The sequence below is a fragment of the Phytophthora ramorum genome (genome assembly GCF_020800215.1).
Source record: "Phytophthora ramorum isolate Pr-102 chromosome Unknown Phyram_PR-102_s0006, whole genome shotgun sequence".
NCBI lineage: Eukaryota > Oomycota > Peronosporomycetes > Peronosporales > Peronosporaceae > Phytophthora > Phytophthora ramorum.
The window spans coordinates 3,014,601-3,032,578 of NW_027150652.1; the positions used below are offsets into that span (position 1 = coordinate 3,014,601).

At 58.1% G+C, this 17,978-nt stretch overlaps 2 protein-coding genes across 2 annotated transcripts; one reads left to right on the forward strand and one right to left on the reverse strand.

Annotated features, from left to right (window-relative positions):
* Positions 1-175: 175 nt before the first annotated feature.
* KRP23_7811 (uncharacterized protein) lies at positions 176-2,193 on the forward strand (the record flags this gene model as incomplete). The annotated part of the gene is made up of 13 exons (XM_067893172.1): positions 176-233; positions 307-338; positions 416-506; positions 571-673; positions 744-897; positions 981-1,046; positions 1,113-1,214; positions 1,291-1,398; positions 1,464-1,531; positions 1,624-1,768; positions 1,836-1,910; positions 1,986-2,117; positions 2,188-2,193. The coding sequence occupies 13 exons, from the start codon at positions 176-178 to the stop codon at positions 2,191-2,193; spliced, it is 1,140 nt and encodes a 379-aa protein (XP_067744981.1).
* Positions 2,194-2,606: 413 nt separating this feature from the next.
* KRP23_7812 (uncharacterized protein) lies at positions 2,607-12,290 on the reverse strand (the record flags this gene model as incomplete). The annotated part of the gene is made up of 2 exons (XM_067893173.1): positions 2,607-2,870; positions 3,027-12,290. The coding sequence occupies 2 exons, from the start codon at positions 12,288-12,290 to the stop codon at positions 2,607-2,609; spliced, it is 9,528 nt and encodes a 3,175-aa protein (XP_067744982.1).
* Positions 12,291-17,978: the final 5,688 nt, after the last annotated feature.

Sequence of the window (17,978 nt, forward strand, 5' to 3'; positions counted from 1 at the left end):
ACTCGTAAGCGTGGTTCGCCTTTGACCGTGCAGAGGAAGCAACAAGCATTTGCTTTGACTGCTCCTGAGTCGTATTATATTTTTTAAATTTAAAATACCCAAAAATACGCCTTTCGATTTTCATTTTTGCAACGTGGCGGTCCATTTGCCGATCACCCCCAATCCTCCCATTGACATGTGGCGCAAGGTCGGCCTCCTGGCGCTGCTGGCGCTGGCCATGGCCTACGTGCACGGTGCGACCCCTCTCCCCCTAATAGCCGTCAACTCGGGGGTTCTCTAACGTGCTGCGTGCGCCTCCATTCCTAGCCCAAGAAGCGGACGAGTTTGACGTCGTGGAGGTAGCAATTGCACTTGTCTTTTGTACAGCGGAAGAAATCAATGCTGACATAAATACAATTGCTGTGTCTCTTACCAGTCCCAGGAGACGGTGGCCCCCGTGCCGACGCACTCGATGCCCCCGCGGGACTTCGCCACGCTGGCCAAGCAGCTCATCCCATTCCAGAACCGTGCGTCAACTATTTTATGTTGTGCTGTTTGAGCGTTTTATGTAGTGTTTTTGTGTGATTGCAGCGGACTATTTTGCCATTGAGGCCAGTAGCTGGGGGTTCGGTATCCTCTTCCTGGTGCTCTATTTCGTGGGCAAAGCACAGAATCGCAAGATCGCCGACAAGTGGTACGTGCGGAGGAAAAAAATTGCTGGTGCTGGCGGAATTTGGGTCTGACGTTTTTGCTTTGTGGTGCAGGCTCGAGGAAGCGGAGCCGCTGCTGCGCACGCAGTTCTCGTACACGGGCTCGTCCGTGGAGAACGGCATGGGGCTCCTCGAGGAGAGCCGCAGCAACTTCAAGTACTTTTGCACGGGCCGTCGCTTTTTGACGCGCTTTGTCGCTGACCTGGAGGTAGTTTGCTGTGAAATGGGATGCGTGCTGGAAAGAGCTCGGGTTTCTGACGTGTCGTGGTTGATTGGGTGTGGCTGCTGCAGCTCAAGTCTCGCCACGATCTCATCTCTCGCATTTACCGCCTCGTCGTCCCCACGTCGGACTACCTGGTACGGGCGCAATGTGCTGGATGCCGATTGTTGTCCCGATACTCACTTGCTATGCGTGTTGCTTAGACGATCGACGTTGGCCTCCACGGCGAGGAGGTGGACCCGTTCATCCTCGGCATCAGCAAGAAGCTGGGATTCACTGCGCTGTCCAAGGTGTTCCCTGAGTTGGTACGTATCCTTGGTTTATACCCGGATGTGTTTTATGCCAGTTCATTCAGTATATAATGTTGCCTTGTAATATCAGATCGAAACAGCCAAGCAAATATCGGTGAAAGAAGTGCCAGAGTCCATGTGGGTTGCCACGGACTGCACGGAGACTCCTAAGCTGGCCCTGACGCAATCCCTTCAGGCGGTAAGGCTTGTACCGAATACTTAACTGTTTGTGTGACACTAAGTGGATTCCTACCCTTAACTCAGTCGCTCAACGACCTGGAAGACTTCCTGGAGTATATCGTGATCACCGACATGAACAAGCAGCTGATTATGTGAGTATTTGCACTTGGATGAATCCTTATCTTTGTGAATACGGAGCTAAGGACTAACCACTCGATTGCTCTGCGATTGCCGTCATCTACAGTGGCATGCCGAAGACACAGAAACACGTTCTGCGGGTCCGCTTTAAACTTAAGGCTGGCTCCAAGCACCTGGATGTGTCGAAGGCACTTCAGCTCGTGTTTTCGCTGATTGACGCTGCTGGCGCTACCATTAAGCTGTCACCGAACGTACGAATAGCTGTCTGCTTTGTTGTGTACATGATACGTCACTAACGATCTTATCTATCGACCATAGGCTAAGCACAGTGCGATCAAGAGGCGTTTGAAGATCAAGCAGGCTGCCGATGCTCTGGCCTCTGCCAAGGAGGACGTACGTGCTGCACGATTTTCAACGAGTGTGTTCAATTGATTGTGATCTGACGCGATGCTGTATTTGCATCTACAGGAGATTGCTCGCCGCCAGGCAGAGCTGAACGAGAAAAAACACAAAAACTACGAATCGCTATCGTACGAGGAGCAGCAAAAGATCGACGCTAAGAATGAGAAGCGGGCCACCCACAAGCGCTTCAACCGCAAGGCAAGTCTTTTGCAGTGAAGCTGTCGATCCATACTACACAACACTGACCACCTTTTGTTCAATGGTACAGAAGTGAGGCCTGAGCTGGAAGCAGAAGATTCGACACTTTGTGTACGCGAGAGGTAGTTGTGAATCTGCCGGAACCCTGTTAGCCGTTGTTGATGATTGAATAGGCCTGCCACATTGGTAATAGACAATTGGAGAAAAGTTCGGGCAGGAGTTCTTTTGTGAGTCTACTTGGTTCCTGAGCATTTGTTGTTGCAATAGATCTTCAGGAAGTGTGTCAGGTGAAGGTGTGACCTCGTGACGATTCTGCCGTGTTTGAATAATGGGGAAATTGCTAATCGGTGCGCTAGCGTGCATTTCCTTCAAAGCGAAAAACAGGGAGCATATTCGCAACGGAGACACTACAATATATGTTTTTGTTAATATATTTTGTACAATATTACAGCGTACAGACTATCCTCAGGTAGGACTGGTGGCTGGAGCTTATGTTGGCGGTGCTGTGCTGGCTGGGACCTCGGTAAGTGAAACGTAGTACCAGGTGTTAACAGCAACACAGATGTACAATTTGGTGCTGTCGAAGCGCAGGTCACCGGTTTTGCACGTGCTGCCTACACTACCGGTAGGCGTAACGCTACTGCCTGCGATATTAAGCTGGGCACCAGTGAACGCCACATTTGTTCCGGAGAATTTCACATTGTTCGACGTGAAGTCGACTGCTCCTGCTGATATATCAACCGTGCTGGCCACCTTTAAGCTAGAGAAGGAAACGGAGGTCGCGGAAGTGAAGTCGACCGCTCCTCCTGATATATCAACCGTGCTGGCCACCTTTAAGCTAGAGAAGGAAACGGAGGTCGCGGAAGTGAAGTCGACCGCTCCTCCTGATATATCAACCGTGCTGGCCACCTTTAAGCTAGAGAAGGAAACGGAGGTCGCGGACGTGAAGTCGACAGCACCGCCCGAAAACGCCACCTTCGAGCTTGCAAAGGTAACAGCAGTTGCGGATGTGAAGCCGATTGTTTTCCCCGAAAACTTGACGTCATCGCCCGAAATGGAAACTATAGGTGCAGGCACAAGCAACATCGGCGTTGCCACGGTCAAAGACGTGCCAGTGTGCTTGATAGAAGCTTCGGCCCCACCCAGCGTAAGTATGCCCTGTAAAGTAACATCACCACTGTTTCCCGAGACCTTCAGCATTGGTGTAGTGTCTTTCAAAACAGTAAAGTCGCTGTTCTGAACAGTAAGTCCTCCAGCAACATTAACTGCGGCACCAGTCAGCGTCATTGTCCCTTTGGCGAGGAGGTCGACATTCGTCAAAGAAGCTAGACTCACGTACTGGACATTCTTCACCGCGAACGCATTTTTCGCCACTGAAAAAATTGCTGCGTCACTCGGATATCCGACACGGAATTCTCCGTGGGTGGCAGGGCTTGATCCTGTGCCTGGGGTCACAATGATAGACCCTCCAGCAGCGTTGAGTGCAGTATTTGTTCCTGCCGTCAGCTTTATGTCGCCGCCGTTGCCTTCCTCGTGCCCAGAACCCCCAACTGAAACCTCGAAGTTGCCGGAGGTTCCACCAGTGGCCTTACCAGTAGAAAAAATCACACTACCGCTATTGCCCGTGCCTGTGCTATCACCACTTCCAAACTCGAGCGTACCAGTGTTGAAGTTGATTTTGGCAGTACCAGACTTAACCATGACTGACCCACTGCCTCCAGCGGTGTTGGTACCACTTGTGATTCGAACAGCGCCTCCAGCAGTTGCACTACCGGCGCCACCAGTAATGACTACATCGCCTCCTGTTTTGCCACCACCTCCCGTCACAGTCACAGCACCACCCGTACCTGCCGGATCAGAGCTCGTTCCTGCTTCTAATGCGATACCTCCACCAACCCCCACATTCCCACTTCCCACAGATAGACTGATCTTACCAGCACTTCCACCACTAGCGGTCGAGGTCGAGAGTGAAATGGCTCCCGAATTTCCTCCAAGCGAGCCACCCGTAGAAAGTGTAAGGTCACCACTGACTTTTCCGGTACCAGAGTCAGCGGTTGTGATCTTAACATTACCACTCGATGCAACATCTCCCCTGCCGCTCAGGATGCTCACATCTCCTCCACGAGTTCCAGTTGCAGTTGCAGACCCGGCTGTGATTGATACACCACCACCAAGCTTTCCCAAGCCGCCATTGAGTTCCAACAAGCCGCCAGTTCCCCCAGTGCTGGCGCCAGACGTTATGGAGATCCCAGCACCAGCACCTACACCACCACTAGATCCTGAAGCGAGAGTAATCTTGCCTGATGATCCAGTAGTAGCATCCGACGTTTTAATGTTAACAGCCCCAGAGTTCCCTCCTCCCGTTGGCGCACCTGACGACACCGTGACAGATCCACTTGTCGTCACTAAAGATTCGCTTGCAATGAGCACATTGCCACTTCCGCCACTTGAACTGCCTCCACTAACAATGTCAATCCCACCCCCAACTGTCCCGGTGCCCAAACCACCGCGTATGCTCACAGCCCCGCCTGTCTTAGTACCCAAGCCGCTAAGTAGGGTCAGCTTCCCGCCTACCCCGTCATCGTTAGTACTTTCTCCGCTGACGAGCTTCAATTCACCACCGACTGCAGCCTTTCCACTGCCTACTTGGACAAGAATATTTCCTGCGCTCCCGCCTACCGAGTCCCCGGATAGAATCTGAACAGCTCCTGATGGCTCAGCATTAGCAGCGCCGTTGGTTCCCCCAGATGACAAAGTCACCTTACCAGTGCCGGCGGCTCCCGAGTTCGACGACAATATACTAACACTTCCGGTAGCAGCAGAACTACTTGCACCGCTAGAAATTTGAACACTGCCACCGACATCAGATCCACCCGCACCACCAGTAAGCTTCACCTTGCCACCGACGGTGCCTCCATCACCCCCAACAACAGTCACCGCACCACCTGAACCAACTGCATCTGATGTCGAGCCACCGAATATACTCATTGCACCTCCGTCGGACTTGTCTCCAACCCCAACGCTCAGAATCACTGCGCCTCCGCTTCCACCAGAGGCAACAGCCGTGCCAACAGTCAGTCGACCTGAACTACCGTGTTTAGTTGCACCGGATAACAACGACACGGAGCCGCTCGATTGCCCTGTGCCTTCTACACTGCCACTACTCACGACGACGTCACCACTAGCGGTACCAGAGTCAGTCCCACCACTTGACACCATAACATCCCCGCCTTTTGTTTTGGTGCCTACGCCACCAACAAGCTCCACTTTCCCTCCAACTATTGCCCCAGTACCCCCTGTGAGTAGTGTTCGACCACCGATGCCTGCAGCGTGGATGATGCTGTTTCCAGCGCGTAGTACAATATCGCCCCCAGTTGCGACATCACCAGACCCAACTGATAGAGTCACAGGCCCCGCTGCTCCGCCAACGGCATCGCTTGTTTTGACAAGCACCGAGCCGGACGCTCCAGCGGTCGTTGTGCCCGTACGTAGCTCGATCGACCCGCTTTTGGAAGACGTGGTGGGGTCTGCACTTCTGATCAAGACATTTCCGCTGGGGAGTGCCGCACCTGCCCCACTCACGAGCTCGATACGACCGCCAGTCGTCGCCGTTCCGTCTCCACCACGCAACAGGATATCGCCACCAGTTTTTCCAGTGCCACCGGTTAGCTTTACCTTCCCGCCAGTGCTTGCATCGACCGTTGTACCACCAGCACTAATGTCGACGTTTCCGCCGGTTGTATCGTCACCGGACCCAACCGAAAGAATGATGGACCCACCTGGTCCCCCGACGGCGGTGGAAGTCACCATTTTCACGTTGCCCGAGGCTCCGCCTTTGGAAATTCCAGAGGAAAGCGTAATGGAACCACTCCCCTTTGCGGTTCCAGAGTCACCACTCGCGATAACCACGTCTCCGCTAAGAGCGCCAGTACCAGATCCACTAGTTAATGTGACGCTACCTCCTTTTGCAGAAGTTCCAGAACCTCCAACAATGGCAACGCTGCCACCTGTGCTCTTCCCGCTCCCACCATTAATCATAATGGCACCACCTATACTAGCATCTGCTGTGTTCACTCCACTCTGCAAAGTTAACACGCCAGCATCGCCGCTGTTAGTGGAACCCACGGAGAGTGTGATCGATCCACCGTTTCCTCCAGTGGCACTGGATGTCGCAATGGTCAAGTCGCCCGATTTTCCAGCACTTGCTGTCCCTGATGATAAGGTCAGCGAACCACTCGCTTTGGACGACCCACTCGTCAGACGCACGCTCCCACCGACCATATTATCTCCAGCACCGCCAGTGACATCGACGCTCCCACCTGATAGCTTGCCATGTCCTCCAGTAACAGAAATGGAGCCGCCAACCCCGTCATCGTTAGTACTTTCTCCGCTGACGAGCTTCAATTCACCACCGACTGCAGCCTTTCCACTGCCTACTTGGACAAGAATATTTCCTGCGCTCCCGCCTACCGAGTCCCCGGATAGAATCTGAACAGCTCCTGATGGCTCAGCATTAGCAGCGCCGTTGGTTCCCCCAGATGACAAAGTCACCTTACCAGTGCCGGCGGCTCCCGAGTTCGACGACAATATACTAACACTTCCGGTAGCAGCAGAACTACTTGCACCGCTAGAAATTTGAACACTGCCACCGACATCTGATCCACCCGCACCACCAGTAAGCTTCACCTTGCCACCGACGGTGCCTCCATCACCCCCAACAACAGTCACCGCACCACCTGAACCAACTGCATCTGATGTCGAGCCACCGAATATACTCATTGCACCTCCGTCGGACTTGTCTCCAACCCCAACGCTCAGAATCACTGCGCCTCCGCTTCCACCAGAGGCAACAGCCGTGCCAACAGTCAGTCGACCTGAACTACCGTGTTTAGTTGCACCGGATAACAACGACACGGAGCCGCTCGATTGCCCTGTGCCTTCTACACTGCCACTACTCACGACGACGTCACCACTAGCGGTACCAGAGTCAGTCCCACCACTTGACACCATAACATCCCCGCCTTTTGTTTTGGTGCCTACGCCACCAACAAGCTCCACTTTCCCTCCAACTATTGCCCCAGTACCCCCTGTGAGTAGTGTTCGACCACCGATGCCTGCAGCGTGGATGATGCTGTTTCCAGCGCGTAGTACAATATCGCCCCCAGTTGCGACATCACCAGACCCAACTGATAGAGTCACAGGCCCCGCTGCTCCGCCAACGGCATCGCTTGTTTTGACAAGCACCGAGCCGGACGCTCCAGCGGTCGTTGTGCCCGTACGTAGCTCGATCGACCCGCTTTTGGAAGACGTGGTGGGGTCTGCACTTCTGATCAAGACATTTCCGCTGGGGAGTGCCGCACCTGCCCCACTCACGAGCTCGATACGACCGCCAGTCGTCGCCGTTCCGTCTCCACCACGCAACAGGATATCGCCACCAGTTTTTCCAGTGCCACCGGTTAGCTTTACCTTCCCGCCAGTGCTTGCATCGACCGTTGTACCACCAGCACTAATGTCGACGTTTCCGCCGGTTGTATCGTCACCGGACCCAACCGAAAGAATGATGGACCCACCTGGTCCCCCGACGGCGGTGGAAGTCACCATTTTCACGTTGCCCGAGGCTCCGCCTTTGGAAATTCCAGAGGAAAGCGTAATGGAACCACTCCCCTTTGCGGTTCCAGAGTCACCACTCGCGATAACCACGTCTCCGCTAAGAGCGCCAGTACCAGATCCACTAGTTAATGTGACGCTACCTCCTTTTGCAGAAGTTCCAGAACCTCCAACAATGGCAACGCTGCCACCTGTGCTCTTCCCGCTCCCACCATTAATCATAATGGCACCACCTATACTAGCATCTGCTGTGTTCACTCCACTCTGCAAAGTTAACACGCCAGCATCGCCGCTGTTAGTGGAACCCACGGAGAGTGTGATCGATCCACCGTTTCCTCCAGTGGCACTGGATGTCGCAATGGTCAAGTCGCCCGATTTTCCAGCACTTGCTGTCCCTGATGATAAGGTCAGCGAACCACTCGCTTTGGACGACCCACTCGTCAGACGCACGCTCCCACCGACCATATTATCTCCAGCACCGCCAGTGACATCGACGCTCCCACCTGATAGCTTGCCATGTCCTCCAGTAACAGAAATGGAGCCGCCAACCCCGTCATCGTTAGTACTTTCTCCGCTGACGAGCTTCAATTCACCACCGACTGCAGCCTTTCCACTGCCTACTTGGACAAGAATATTTCCTGCGCTCCCGCCTACCGAGTCCCCGGATAGAATCTGAACAGCTCCTGATGGCTCAGCATTAGCAGCGCCGTTGGTTCCCCCAGATGACAAAGTCACCTTACCAGTGCCGGCGGCTCCCGAGTTCGACGACAATATACTAACACTTCCGGTAGCAGCAGAACTACTTGCACCGCTAGAAATTTGAACACTGCCACCGACATCAGATCCACCCGCACCACCAGTAAGCTTCACCTTGCCACCGACGGTGCCTCCATCACCCCCAACAACAGTCACCGCACCACCTGAACCAACTGCATCTGATGTCGAGCCACCGAATATACTCATTGCACCTCCGTCGGACTTGTCTCCAACCCCAACGCTCAGAATCACTGCGCCTCCGCTTCCACCAGAGGCAACAGCCGTGCCAACAGTCAGTCGACCTGAACTACCGTGTTTAGTTGCACCGGATAACAACGACACGGAGCCGCTCGATTGCCCTGTGCCTTCTACACTGCCACTACTCACGACGACGTCACCACTAGCGGTACCAGAGTCAGTCCCACCACTTGACACCATAACATCCCCGCCTTTTGTTTTGGTGCCTACGCCACCAACAAGCTCCACTTTCCCTCCAACTATTGCCCCAGTACCCCCTGTGAGTAGTGTTCGACCACCGATGCCTGCAGCGTGGATGATGCTGTTTCCAGCGCGTAGTACAATATCGCCCCCAGTTGCGACATCACCAGACCCAACTGATAGAGTCACAGGCCCCGCTGCTCCGCCAACGGCATCGCTTGTTTTGACAAGCACCGAGCCGGACGCTCCAGCGGTCGTTGTGCCCGTACGTAGCTCGATCGACCCGCTTTTGGAAGACGTGGTGGGGTCTGCACTTCTGATCAAGACATTTCCGCTGGGGAGTGCCGCACCTGCCCCACTCACGAGCTCGATACGACCGCCAGTCGTCGCCGTTCCGTCTCCACCACGCAACAGGATATCGCCACCAGTTTTTCCAGTGCCACCGGTTAGCTTTACCTTCCCGCCAGTGCTTGCATCGACCGTTGTACCACCAGCACTAATGTCGACGTTTCCGCCGGTTGTATCGTCACCGGACCCAACCGAAAGAATGATGGACCCACCTGGTCCCCCGACGGCGGTGGAAGTCACCATTTTCACGTTGCCCGAGGCTCCGCCTTTGGAAATTCCAGAGGAAAGCGTAATGGAACCACTCCCCTTTGCGGTTCCAGAGTCACCACTCGCGATAACCACGTCTCCGCTAAGAGCGCCAGTACCAGATCCACTAGTTAATGTGACGCTACCTCCTTTTGCAGAAGTTCCAGAACCTCCAACAATGGCAACGCTGCCACCTGTGCTCTTCCCGCTCCCACCATTAATCATAATGGCACCACCTATACTAGCATCTGCTGTGTTCACTCCACTCTGCAAAGTTAACACGCCAGCATCGCCGCTGTTAGTGGAACCCACGGAGAGTGTGATCGATCCACCGTTTCCTCCAGTGGCACTGGATGTCGCAATGGTCAAGTCGCCCGATTTTCCAGCACTTGCTGTCCCTGATGATAAGGTCAGCGAACCACTCGCTTTGGACGACCCACTCGTCAGACGCACGCTCCCACCGACCATATTATCCCCAGCACCGCCAGTGACATCGACGCTCCCACCTGATAGCTTGCCATGTCCTCCAGTAACAGAAATGGAGCCGCCAACACCAGCGTTGGTATTTGCGTCTCCGCTCGTCAACTCGATCGATCCCGCATCAACAATATCACCCCCGCCGACGCTCAAATAAATCGACCCTGCCTTGCCATGGGTAGCGTCAGTAGTTTGCAGCCAAATATCGCCGCTGGTGGCGCCATTCGTAGCCCCAGTGTACAACGCGATGGTTCCACTTGGTTGATTGGATCCAGCAAGTGAAGTTGAAATGAATACGTTACCGCTCGAGGAGCTGGTGCCAGCACCGCTTGAGACTCGTACTGTTCCACCAACGCCTTTAACAGTCGATCCACCAGTGACTGATACTTCACCACCAGAGAATGGTCCCGATCCTCCTTCTACAACAACACTTCCGCCAGTGCCGCCTTTATCCGTGCTTGGGTCGACACTTACACCATCGCCGCCTGTGTTTGTGCTTGGACCGGCGCTCAATGTTAAAGTTCCACCAGTGACGGTATCAGCGGCACCTAAACTGACAGTTACTGCACCAGACACTCCGCCTTTAGTGTCGGACGTGCGAAGCGAGATACTTCCTGTATCTCCACCAACTGAACTTCCAGTTGAAATCGTGATCGAGCCGCTTGCCATCGCTGATTTCGTATTCGCACTCGTAATGGAAACAGAACCAGTGGACCCACTACTACTAGCGCCGCTAGAAATATCAACTCCGCCACCAGCTTTTGAGTTGCCACTTCCTGCTGTGAGTGTCAATCCACCCCCTGCACCATATCCTGGGCCCCCACCAAGAATTAAGTCGCCTCCTTTACCACCAGCGGCCGCGAGTTCACCAGCCACAATCTTAACGTCTCCTGCTTCAGTGTCTTCAGACACACCAACCTCGAATAAAATTGAGCCAGCATTTCCATCGTGAGCACCTCCAGTTTCAAAGGAAATGTCTCCGGAATTGCCGCCATCGGTTGCACCGGTCACAAAACCTAATGGACCACTGTCACGATAAATGGCAGCATCAGCACTTGCGACTAACACGTAACCACTCGACGCCCCGCTTCCGGACCCACTTTGTAGCCTGACATTTCCTCCGATATTCGCCTTTCCCGTTCCCGCAGCAACCTCGACGTGACCACCCACCATTGTTCCTGCACCACCTTGAACGAGAACACGACCTCCCATCCCGCCATCATACGTGTTTGATCCACCGAAAAGTTTAACTTCTCCGCTCTCGGCAGAATTTCCGGTGCCTGATGAGATGATAACGCTTCCGCTCGGTCCTTTTTCCGCATTTGCGGTCGAAATGTACACTCCACCTGAAGTATCGCCACTGGAGGCACCTGATGATAAAGTCAATGATCCACTGGCTGTTCCAGACACCCCTGTCGCAACGAAAATGTCTCCACTGCTAGCCACGGATCCACTTCCGCTTGTGATTTGCACGTTCCCTCCTGCTGCATCATCGGCTGAGCCACCTGTAATAGCTACATTGCCGCCCAACTTCTTGCCATAACCACCCTGAAAGTTGAGGAAGCCTCCGACCCCATTATCTGGTGTAGAATCTCCCGCATGAAGTTTAATATCACCTCCATCTATCCCATTGCCGGCCCCGGAACTTAGACTGATCTGGCCTCCGTTACCTCCAGAGGCACTGGAAGTCTTTAGTGTGATATCTCCGGAGCTCCCTTTGTTCGCAATACCAGTCGAAAGTGTCAGCGAGCCACTATCAGCCAGTCCAGTTCCTGGACTAGATACAACAACATTCCCACTCATTTTGGCTAAGCTACCGCCGCTGGCAATATCAATAGATCCACCTGAGGATTGAATAGAGTACCCTCCAGCAATCTTTACATACCCACCGCCCTGATTAGCACTGCCTCCTTTCAAGACAATATCACCACCTGGTCCTGTCAAATCGTTTTCTCCAGCTGTGGCCAGTATTGACCCGCTAGCAGCATCGGTGCCGCTAGCACCAACACTCAGATTGATCGACCCACTTTTTCCAGCAAACGATGAGCCACTAAGAACGCTGATGTCACCGGTTTGGACATTTTTTGATGCTCCACTCGACACCGTAACGGATCCACTAGCAAAGTTGTCGGCCGCATTTGCCACTGCAAGAGTAATAGAACCGCTGACCCCTGCGGAGCTGCTTCCGCTAGCGATCACAATTTTCCCACCGGTCTTGCTTGAGCTTGCACCACCAGTCATAGAAACATCCCCCCCACGCGCCGGGCCATCACCACCAACAAGCGCAATAATCCCACCCATACCAGTCTCAAAAGTGTTCTGGCCACCTGTCACAGAAACAGACCCACTTCTGGCAGACTTTGCGCTACCTGCAGCAATGTCAATTGATCCGGAATCGCCGCCCGTCGACACGCCCGTGGACAGCGAGATGTGCCCGCTCGCCAGTGCACCGCCAGTCGACAACGAAAGGCGGCCGCTGTTCGTCGCAGCACCCGACGCCAAGCTCCAGATCGACACGTCTCCGCTCGTCACGTCCGTACCGCCGCCACTATGAATGGACACCGCGCCACCCACACCAGCAGAGCCCGCTGCGCCACCGGTCACCTCGATCTCGCCACCCGTCTTGCTGGACCCGCCTGAAACAAGCACCTTGCCTCCTACGCCCGACGACGCCGTCGATTTGCCAGCCGAAAGCGTGATGCCGCCGCCGGCGCTCTTGCCTCCGGACCCCACCATCAAACTGATGTCGCCGCCTTGTCCAGCGGAAGACGCGCCAGACGTTGACACAGACACGCCGCCGGAGGAGCCACCAGAGGCGGCGCCACTCGACAGCACCAGGCTGCCGCTCGTCTGGCCGGGACCGGAGGCCGCAGTCGACACCACCACATCGCCACTGGTTGAGGTGCTCGCGGAACTGCTCCCGCCACCACTAGAGATGCGGACACTGCCACCCGTTGCCTTGTCGCCCACACCCGCACCGCCCTCCAGCGTCAAGTCTCCGCCCACACTACTGCCAGTTCCGCCGCGCACCTTCACCACACCGCCTGTGCCGGTGCTCGTCCCGCCGTCCACATACACGGCCCCGCCCGTCGGCGAGTCACCAGAACCCACACTCAGCGAGATCGAGCCGCTCGCTCCTCCCGTCGACGCCCCCGTCGAAATGGACACCGTCCCGGAGTTGCCAGCGCTTGCTGCGCCAGACGACACACGCACAACACCGCTCGTGCTCGCCTTCGACACCGCGCTCGACATGGCCACTTCCCCGCTCGCTGCGGTATCGCTCGTCCCGCTCGAGATCAACACTTTACCGCCAACCCCGGCCGTTTGGCCACTAACAGACCCCGCGGAGAGCTCTACGTTCCCGCCAGTGCCGACGCCAGTGCCGCCCTGCACCAGCACGCGACCGCCAACTCCCTGCGCCTTCGTGCTCTCGCCGCTGCCAATATCCACGTTTCCCCCCACGGCTACGTCTCCCGACCCCACGCGCACTATGATCGAGCCACTCGCGCCGCCACTCGCACCCGAAGTCAGCACCGACACGCTGCCAGAGTTGCCGCCCGACGACACACCGCTCGACAGCGTTACAGATCCGCTCACCTTGCCCGTTCCCGTTCCGGAAGCCGCGCTACCCACGGACACTGACCCACTCGCGCTTGAACCACTTCCGCTCGCAACAAGCACACGGCCACCCACGTCAACGGAACCCACGCCAGCGGTGATCTCAACGTCACCACCTGTCTTCGAGCCGGAGCCACCGAGGAGCGCCACACGCCCACCGACACCGCTGCTAGCGCCGGCATTGTCCGTCGTGGTGGCCTTGCTGTCACCGCTGCGCAAGAGCACATCGCCACCCGTAGTCGCGTCGCCCGAACCCACCAGCAAGCTGATGCCACCCGCCGCACCCTTTGTCGCGCCTGACGTCACGATGTCCACCGATCCGGAATCGCCGCCCGTCGACACGCCCGTGGACAGCGAGATGTGCCCGCTCGCCAGTGCACCGCCAGTCGACAACGAAAGGCGGCCGCTGTTCGTCGCAGCACCCGACGCCAAGCTCCAGATCGACACGTCTCCGCTCGTCACGTCCGTACCGCCGCCACTATGAATGGACACCGCGCCACCCACACCAGCAGAGCCCGCTGCGCCACCGGTCACCTCGATCTCGCCACCCGTCTTGCTGGACCCGCCTGAAACAAGCACCTTGCCTCCTACGCCCGACGACGCCGTCGATTTGCCAGCCGAAAGCGTGATGCCGCCGCCGGCGCTCTTGCCTCCGGACCCCACCATCAAACTGATGTCGCCGCCTTGTCCAGCGGAAGACGCGCCAGACGTTGACACAGACACGCCGCCGGAGGAGCCACCAGAGGCGACGCCACTCGACAGCACCAGGCTGCCGCTCGTCTGGCCGGGACCGGAGGCCGCAGTCGACACCACCACATCGCCACTGGTTGAGGTGCTCGCGGAACTGCTCCCGCCACCACTAGAGATGCGGACACTGCCACCCGTTGCCTTGTCGCCCACACCCGCACCGCCCTCCAGCGTCAAGTCTCCGCCCACACTACTGCCAGTTCCGCCGCGCACCTTCACCACACCGCCTGTGCCGGTGCTCGTCCCGCCGTCCACATACACGGCCCCGCCCGTCGGCGAGTCACCAGAACCCACACTCAGCGAGATCGAGCCGCTCGCTCCTCCCGTCGACGCCCCCGTCGAAATGGACACCGTCCCGGAGTTGCCAGCGCTTGCTGCGCCAGACGACACACGCACAGCACCGCTCGTGCTCGCCTTCGACACCGCGCTCGACATGGCCACTTCCCCGCTCGCTGCGGTATCGCTCGTCCCGCTCGAGATCAACACTTTACCGCCAACCCCGGCCGTTTGGCCACTAACAGACCCCGCGGAGAGCTCTACGTTCCCGCCAGTGCCGACGCCAGTGCCGCCCTGCACCAGCACGCGACCGCCAACTCCCTGCGCCTTCGTGCTCTCGCCGCTGCCAATATCCACGTTTCCCCCCACGGCTACGTCTCCCGACCCCACGCGCACTATGATCGAGCCACTCGCGCCGCCACTCGCACCCGAAGTCAGCACCGACACGCTGCCAGAGTTGCCGCCCGACGACACACCGCTCGACAGCGTTACAGATCCGCTCACCTTGCCCGTTCCCGTACCGGAAGCCGCGCTACCCACGGACACTGACCCACTCGCGCTTGAACCACTTCCGCTCGCAACAAGCACACGGCCACCCACGTCAACGGAACCCACGCCAGCGGTGATCTCAACGTCACCACCTGTCTTCGAGCCGGAGCCACCGAGGAGCGCCACACGCCCACCGACACCGCTGCTAGCGCCGGCATTGTCCGTCGTGGTGGCCTTGCTGTCACCGCTGCGCAAGAGCACATCGCCACCCGTAGTCGCGTCGCCCAAACCCACCAGCAAGCTGATGCCACCCGCCGCACCCTTTGTCGCGCCTGACGTCACGATGTCCACCGATCCGGAATCGCCGCCCGTCGACACGCCCGTGGACAGCGAGATGTGCCCGCTCGCCAGTGCACCGCCAGTCGACAACGAAAGGCGGCCGCTGTTCGTCGCAGCACCCGACGCCAAGCTCCAGATCGACACGTCTCCGCTCGTCACGTCCGTACCGCCGCCACTATGAATGGACACCGCGCCACCCACACCAGCAGAGCCCGCTGCGCCACCGGTCACCTCGATCTCGCCACCCGTCTTGCTGGACCCGCCTGAAACAAGCACCTTGCCTCCTACGCCCGACGACGCCGTCGATTTGCCAGCCGAAAGCGTGATGCCGCCGCCGGCGCTCTTGCCTCCGGACCCCACCATCAAACTGATGTCGCCGCCTTGTCCAGCGGAAGACGCGCCAGACGTTGACACAGACACGCCGCCGGAGGAGCCACCAGAGGCGACGCCACTCGACAGCACCAGGCTGCCGCTCGTCTGGCCGGGACCGGAGGCCGCAGTCGACACCACCACATCGCCACTGGTTGAGGTGCTCGCGGAACTGCTCCCGCCACCACTAGAGATGCGGACACTGCCACCCGTTGCCTTGTCGCCCACACCCGCACCGCCCTCCAGCGTCAAGTCTCCGCCCACACTACTGCCAGTTCCGCCGCGCACCTTCACCACACCGCCTGTGCCGGTGCTCGTCCCGCCGTCCACATACACGGCCCCGCCCGTCGGCGAGTCACCAGAACCCACACTCAGCGAGATCGAGCCGCTCGCTCCTCCCGTCGACGCCCCCGTCGAAATGGACACCGTCCCGGAGTTGCCAGCGCTTGCTGCGCCAGACGACACACGCACAACACCGCTCGTGCTCGCCTTCGACACCGCGCTCGACATGGCCACTTCCCCGCTCGCTGCGGTATCGCTCGTCCCGCTCGAGATCAACACTTTACCGCCAACCCCGGCCGTTTGGCCACTAACAGACCCCGCGGAGAGCTCTACGTTCCCGCCAGTGCCGACGCCAGTGCCGCCCTGCACCAGCACGCGACCGCCAACTCCCTGCGCCTTCGTGCTCTCGCCGCTGCCAATATCCACGTTTCCCCCCACGGCTGCGTCTCCCGACCCCACGCGCACTATGATCGAGCCACTCGCGCCGCCACTCGCACCCGAAGTCAGCACCGACACGCTGCCAGAGTTGCCGCCCGACGACACACCGCTCGACAGCGTTACAGATCCGCTCACCTTGCCCGTTCCCGTTCCGGAAGCCGCGCTACCCACGGACACTGACCCACTCGCGCTTGAACCACTTCCGCTCGCAACAAGCACACGGCCACCCACGTCAACGGAACCCACGCCAGCGGTGATCTCAACGTCACCACCTGTCTTCGAGCCGGAGCCACCGAGGAGCGCCACACGCCCACCGACACCGCTGCTAGCGCCGGCATTGTCCGTCGTGGTGGCCTTGCTGTCACCGCTGCGCAAGAGCACATCGCCACCCGTAGTCGCGTCGCCCAAACCCACCAGCAAGCTGATGCCACCCGCCGCACCCTTTGTCGCGCCTGACGTCACGATGTCCACCGATCCGGAATCGCCGCCCGTCGACACGCCCGTGGACAGCGAGATGTGCCCGCTCGCCAGTGCACCGCCAGTCGACAACGAAAGGCGGCCGCTGTTCGTCGCAGCACCCGACGCCAAGCTCCAGATCGACACGTCTCCGCTCGTCACGTCCGTACCGCCGCCACTATGAATGGACACCGCGCCACCCACACCAGCAGAGCCCGCTGCGCCACCGGTCACCTCGATCTCGCCACCCGTCTTGCTGGACCCGCCTGAAACAAGCACCTTGCCTCCTACGCCCGACGACGCCGTCGATTTGCCAGCCGAAAGCGTGATGCCGCCGCCGGCGCTCTTGCCTCCGGACCCCACCATCAAACTGATGTCGCCGCCTTGTCCAGCGGAAGACGCGCCAGACGTTGACACAGACACGCCGCCGGAGGAGCCACCAGAGGCGACGCCACTCGACAGCACCAGGCTGCCGCTCGTCTGGCCGGGACCGGAGGCCGCAGTCGACACCACCACATCGCCACTGGTTGAGGTGCTCGCGGAACTGCTCCCGCCACCACTAGAGATGCGGACACTGCCACCCGTTGCCTTGTCGCCCACACCCGCACCGCCCTCCAGCGTCAAGTCTCCGCCCACACTACTGCCAGTTCCGCCGCGCACCTTCACCACACCGCCTGTGCCGGTGCTCGTCCCGCCGTCCACATACACGGCCCCGCCCGTCGGCGAGTCACCAGAACCCACACTCAGCGAGATCGAGCCGCTCGCTCCTCCCGTCGACGCCCCCGTCGAAATGGACACCGTCCCGGAGTTGCCAGCGCTTGCTGCGCCAGACGACACACGCACAGCACCGCTCGTGCTCGCCTTCGACACCGCGCTCGACATGGCCACTTCCCCGCTCGCTGCGGTATCGCTCGTCCCGCTCGAGATCAACACTTTACCGCCAACCCCGGCCGTTTGGCCACTAACAGACCCCGC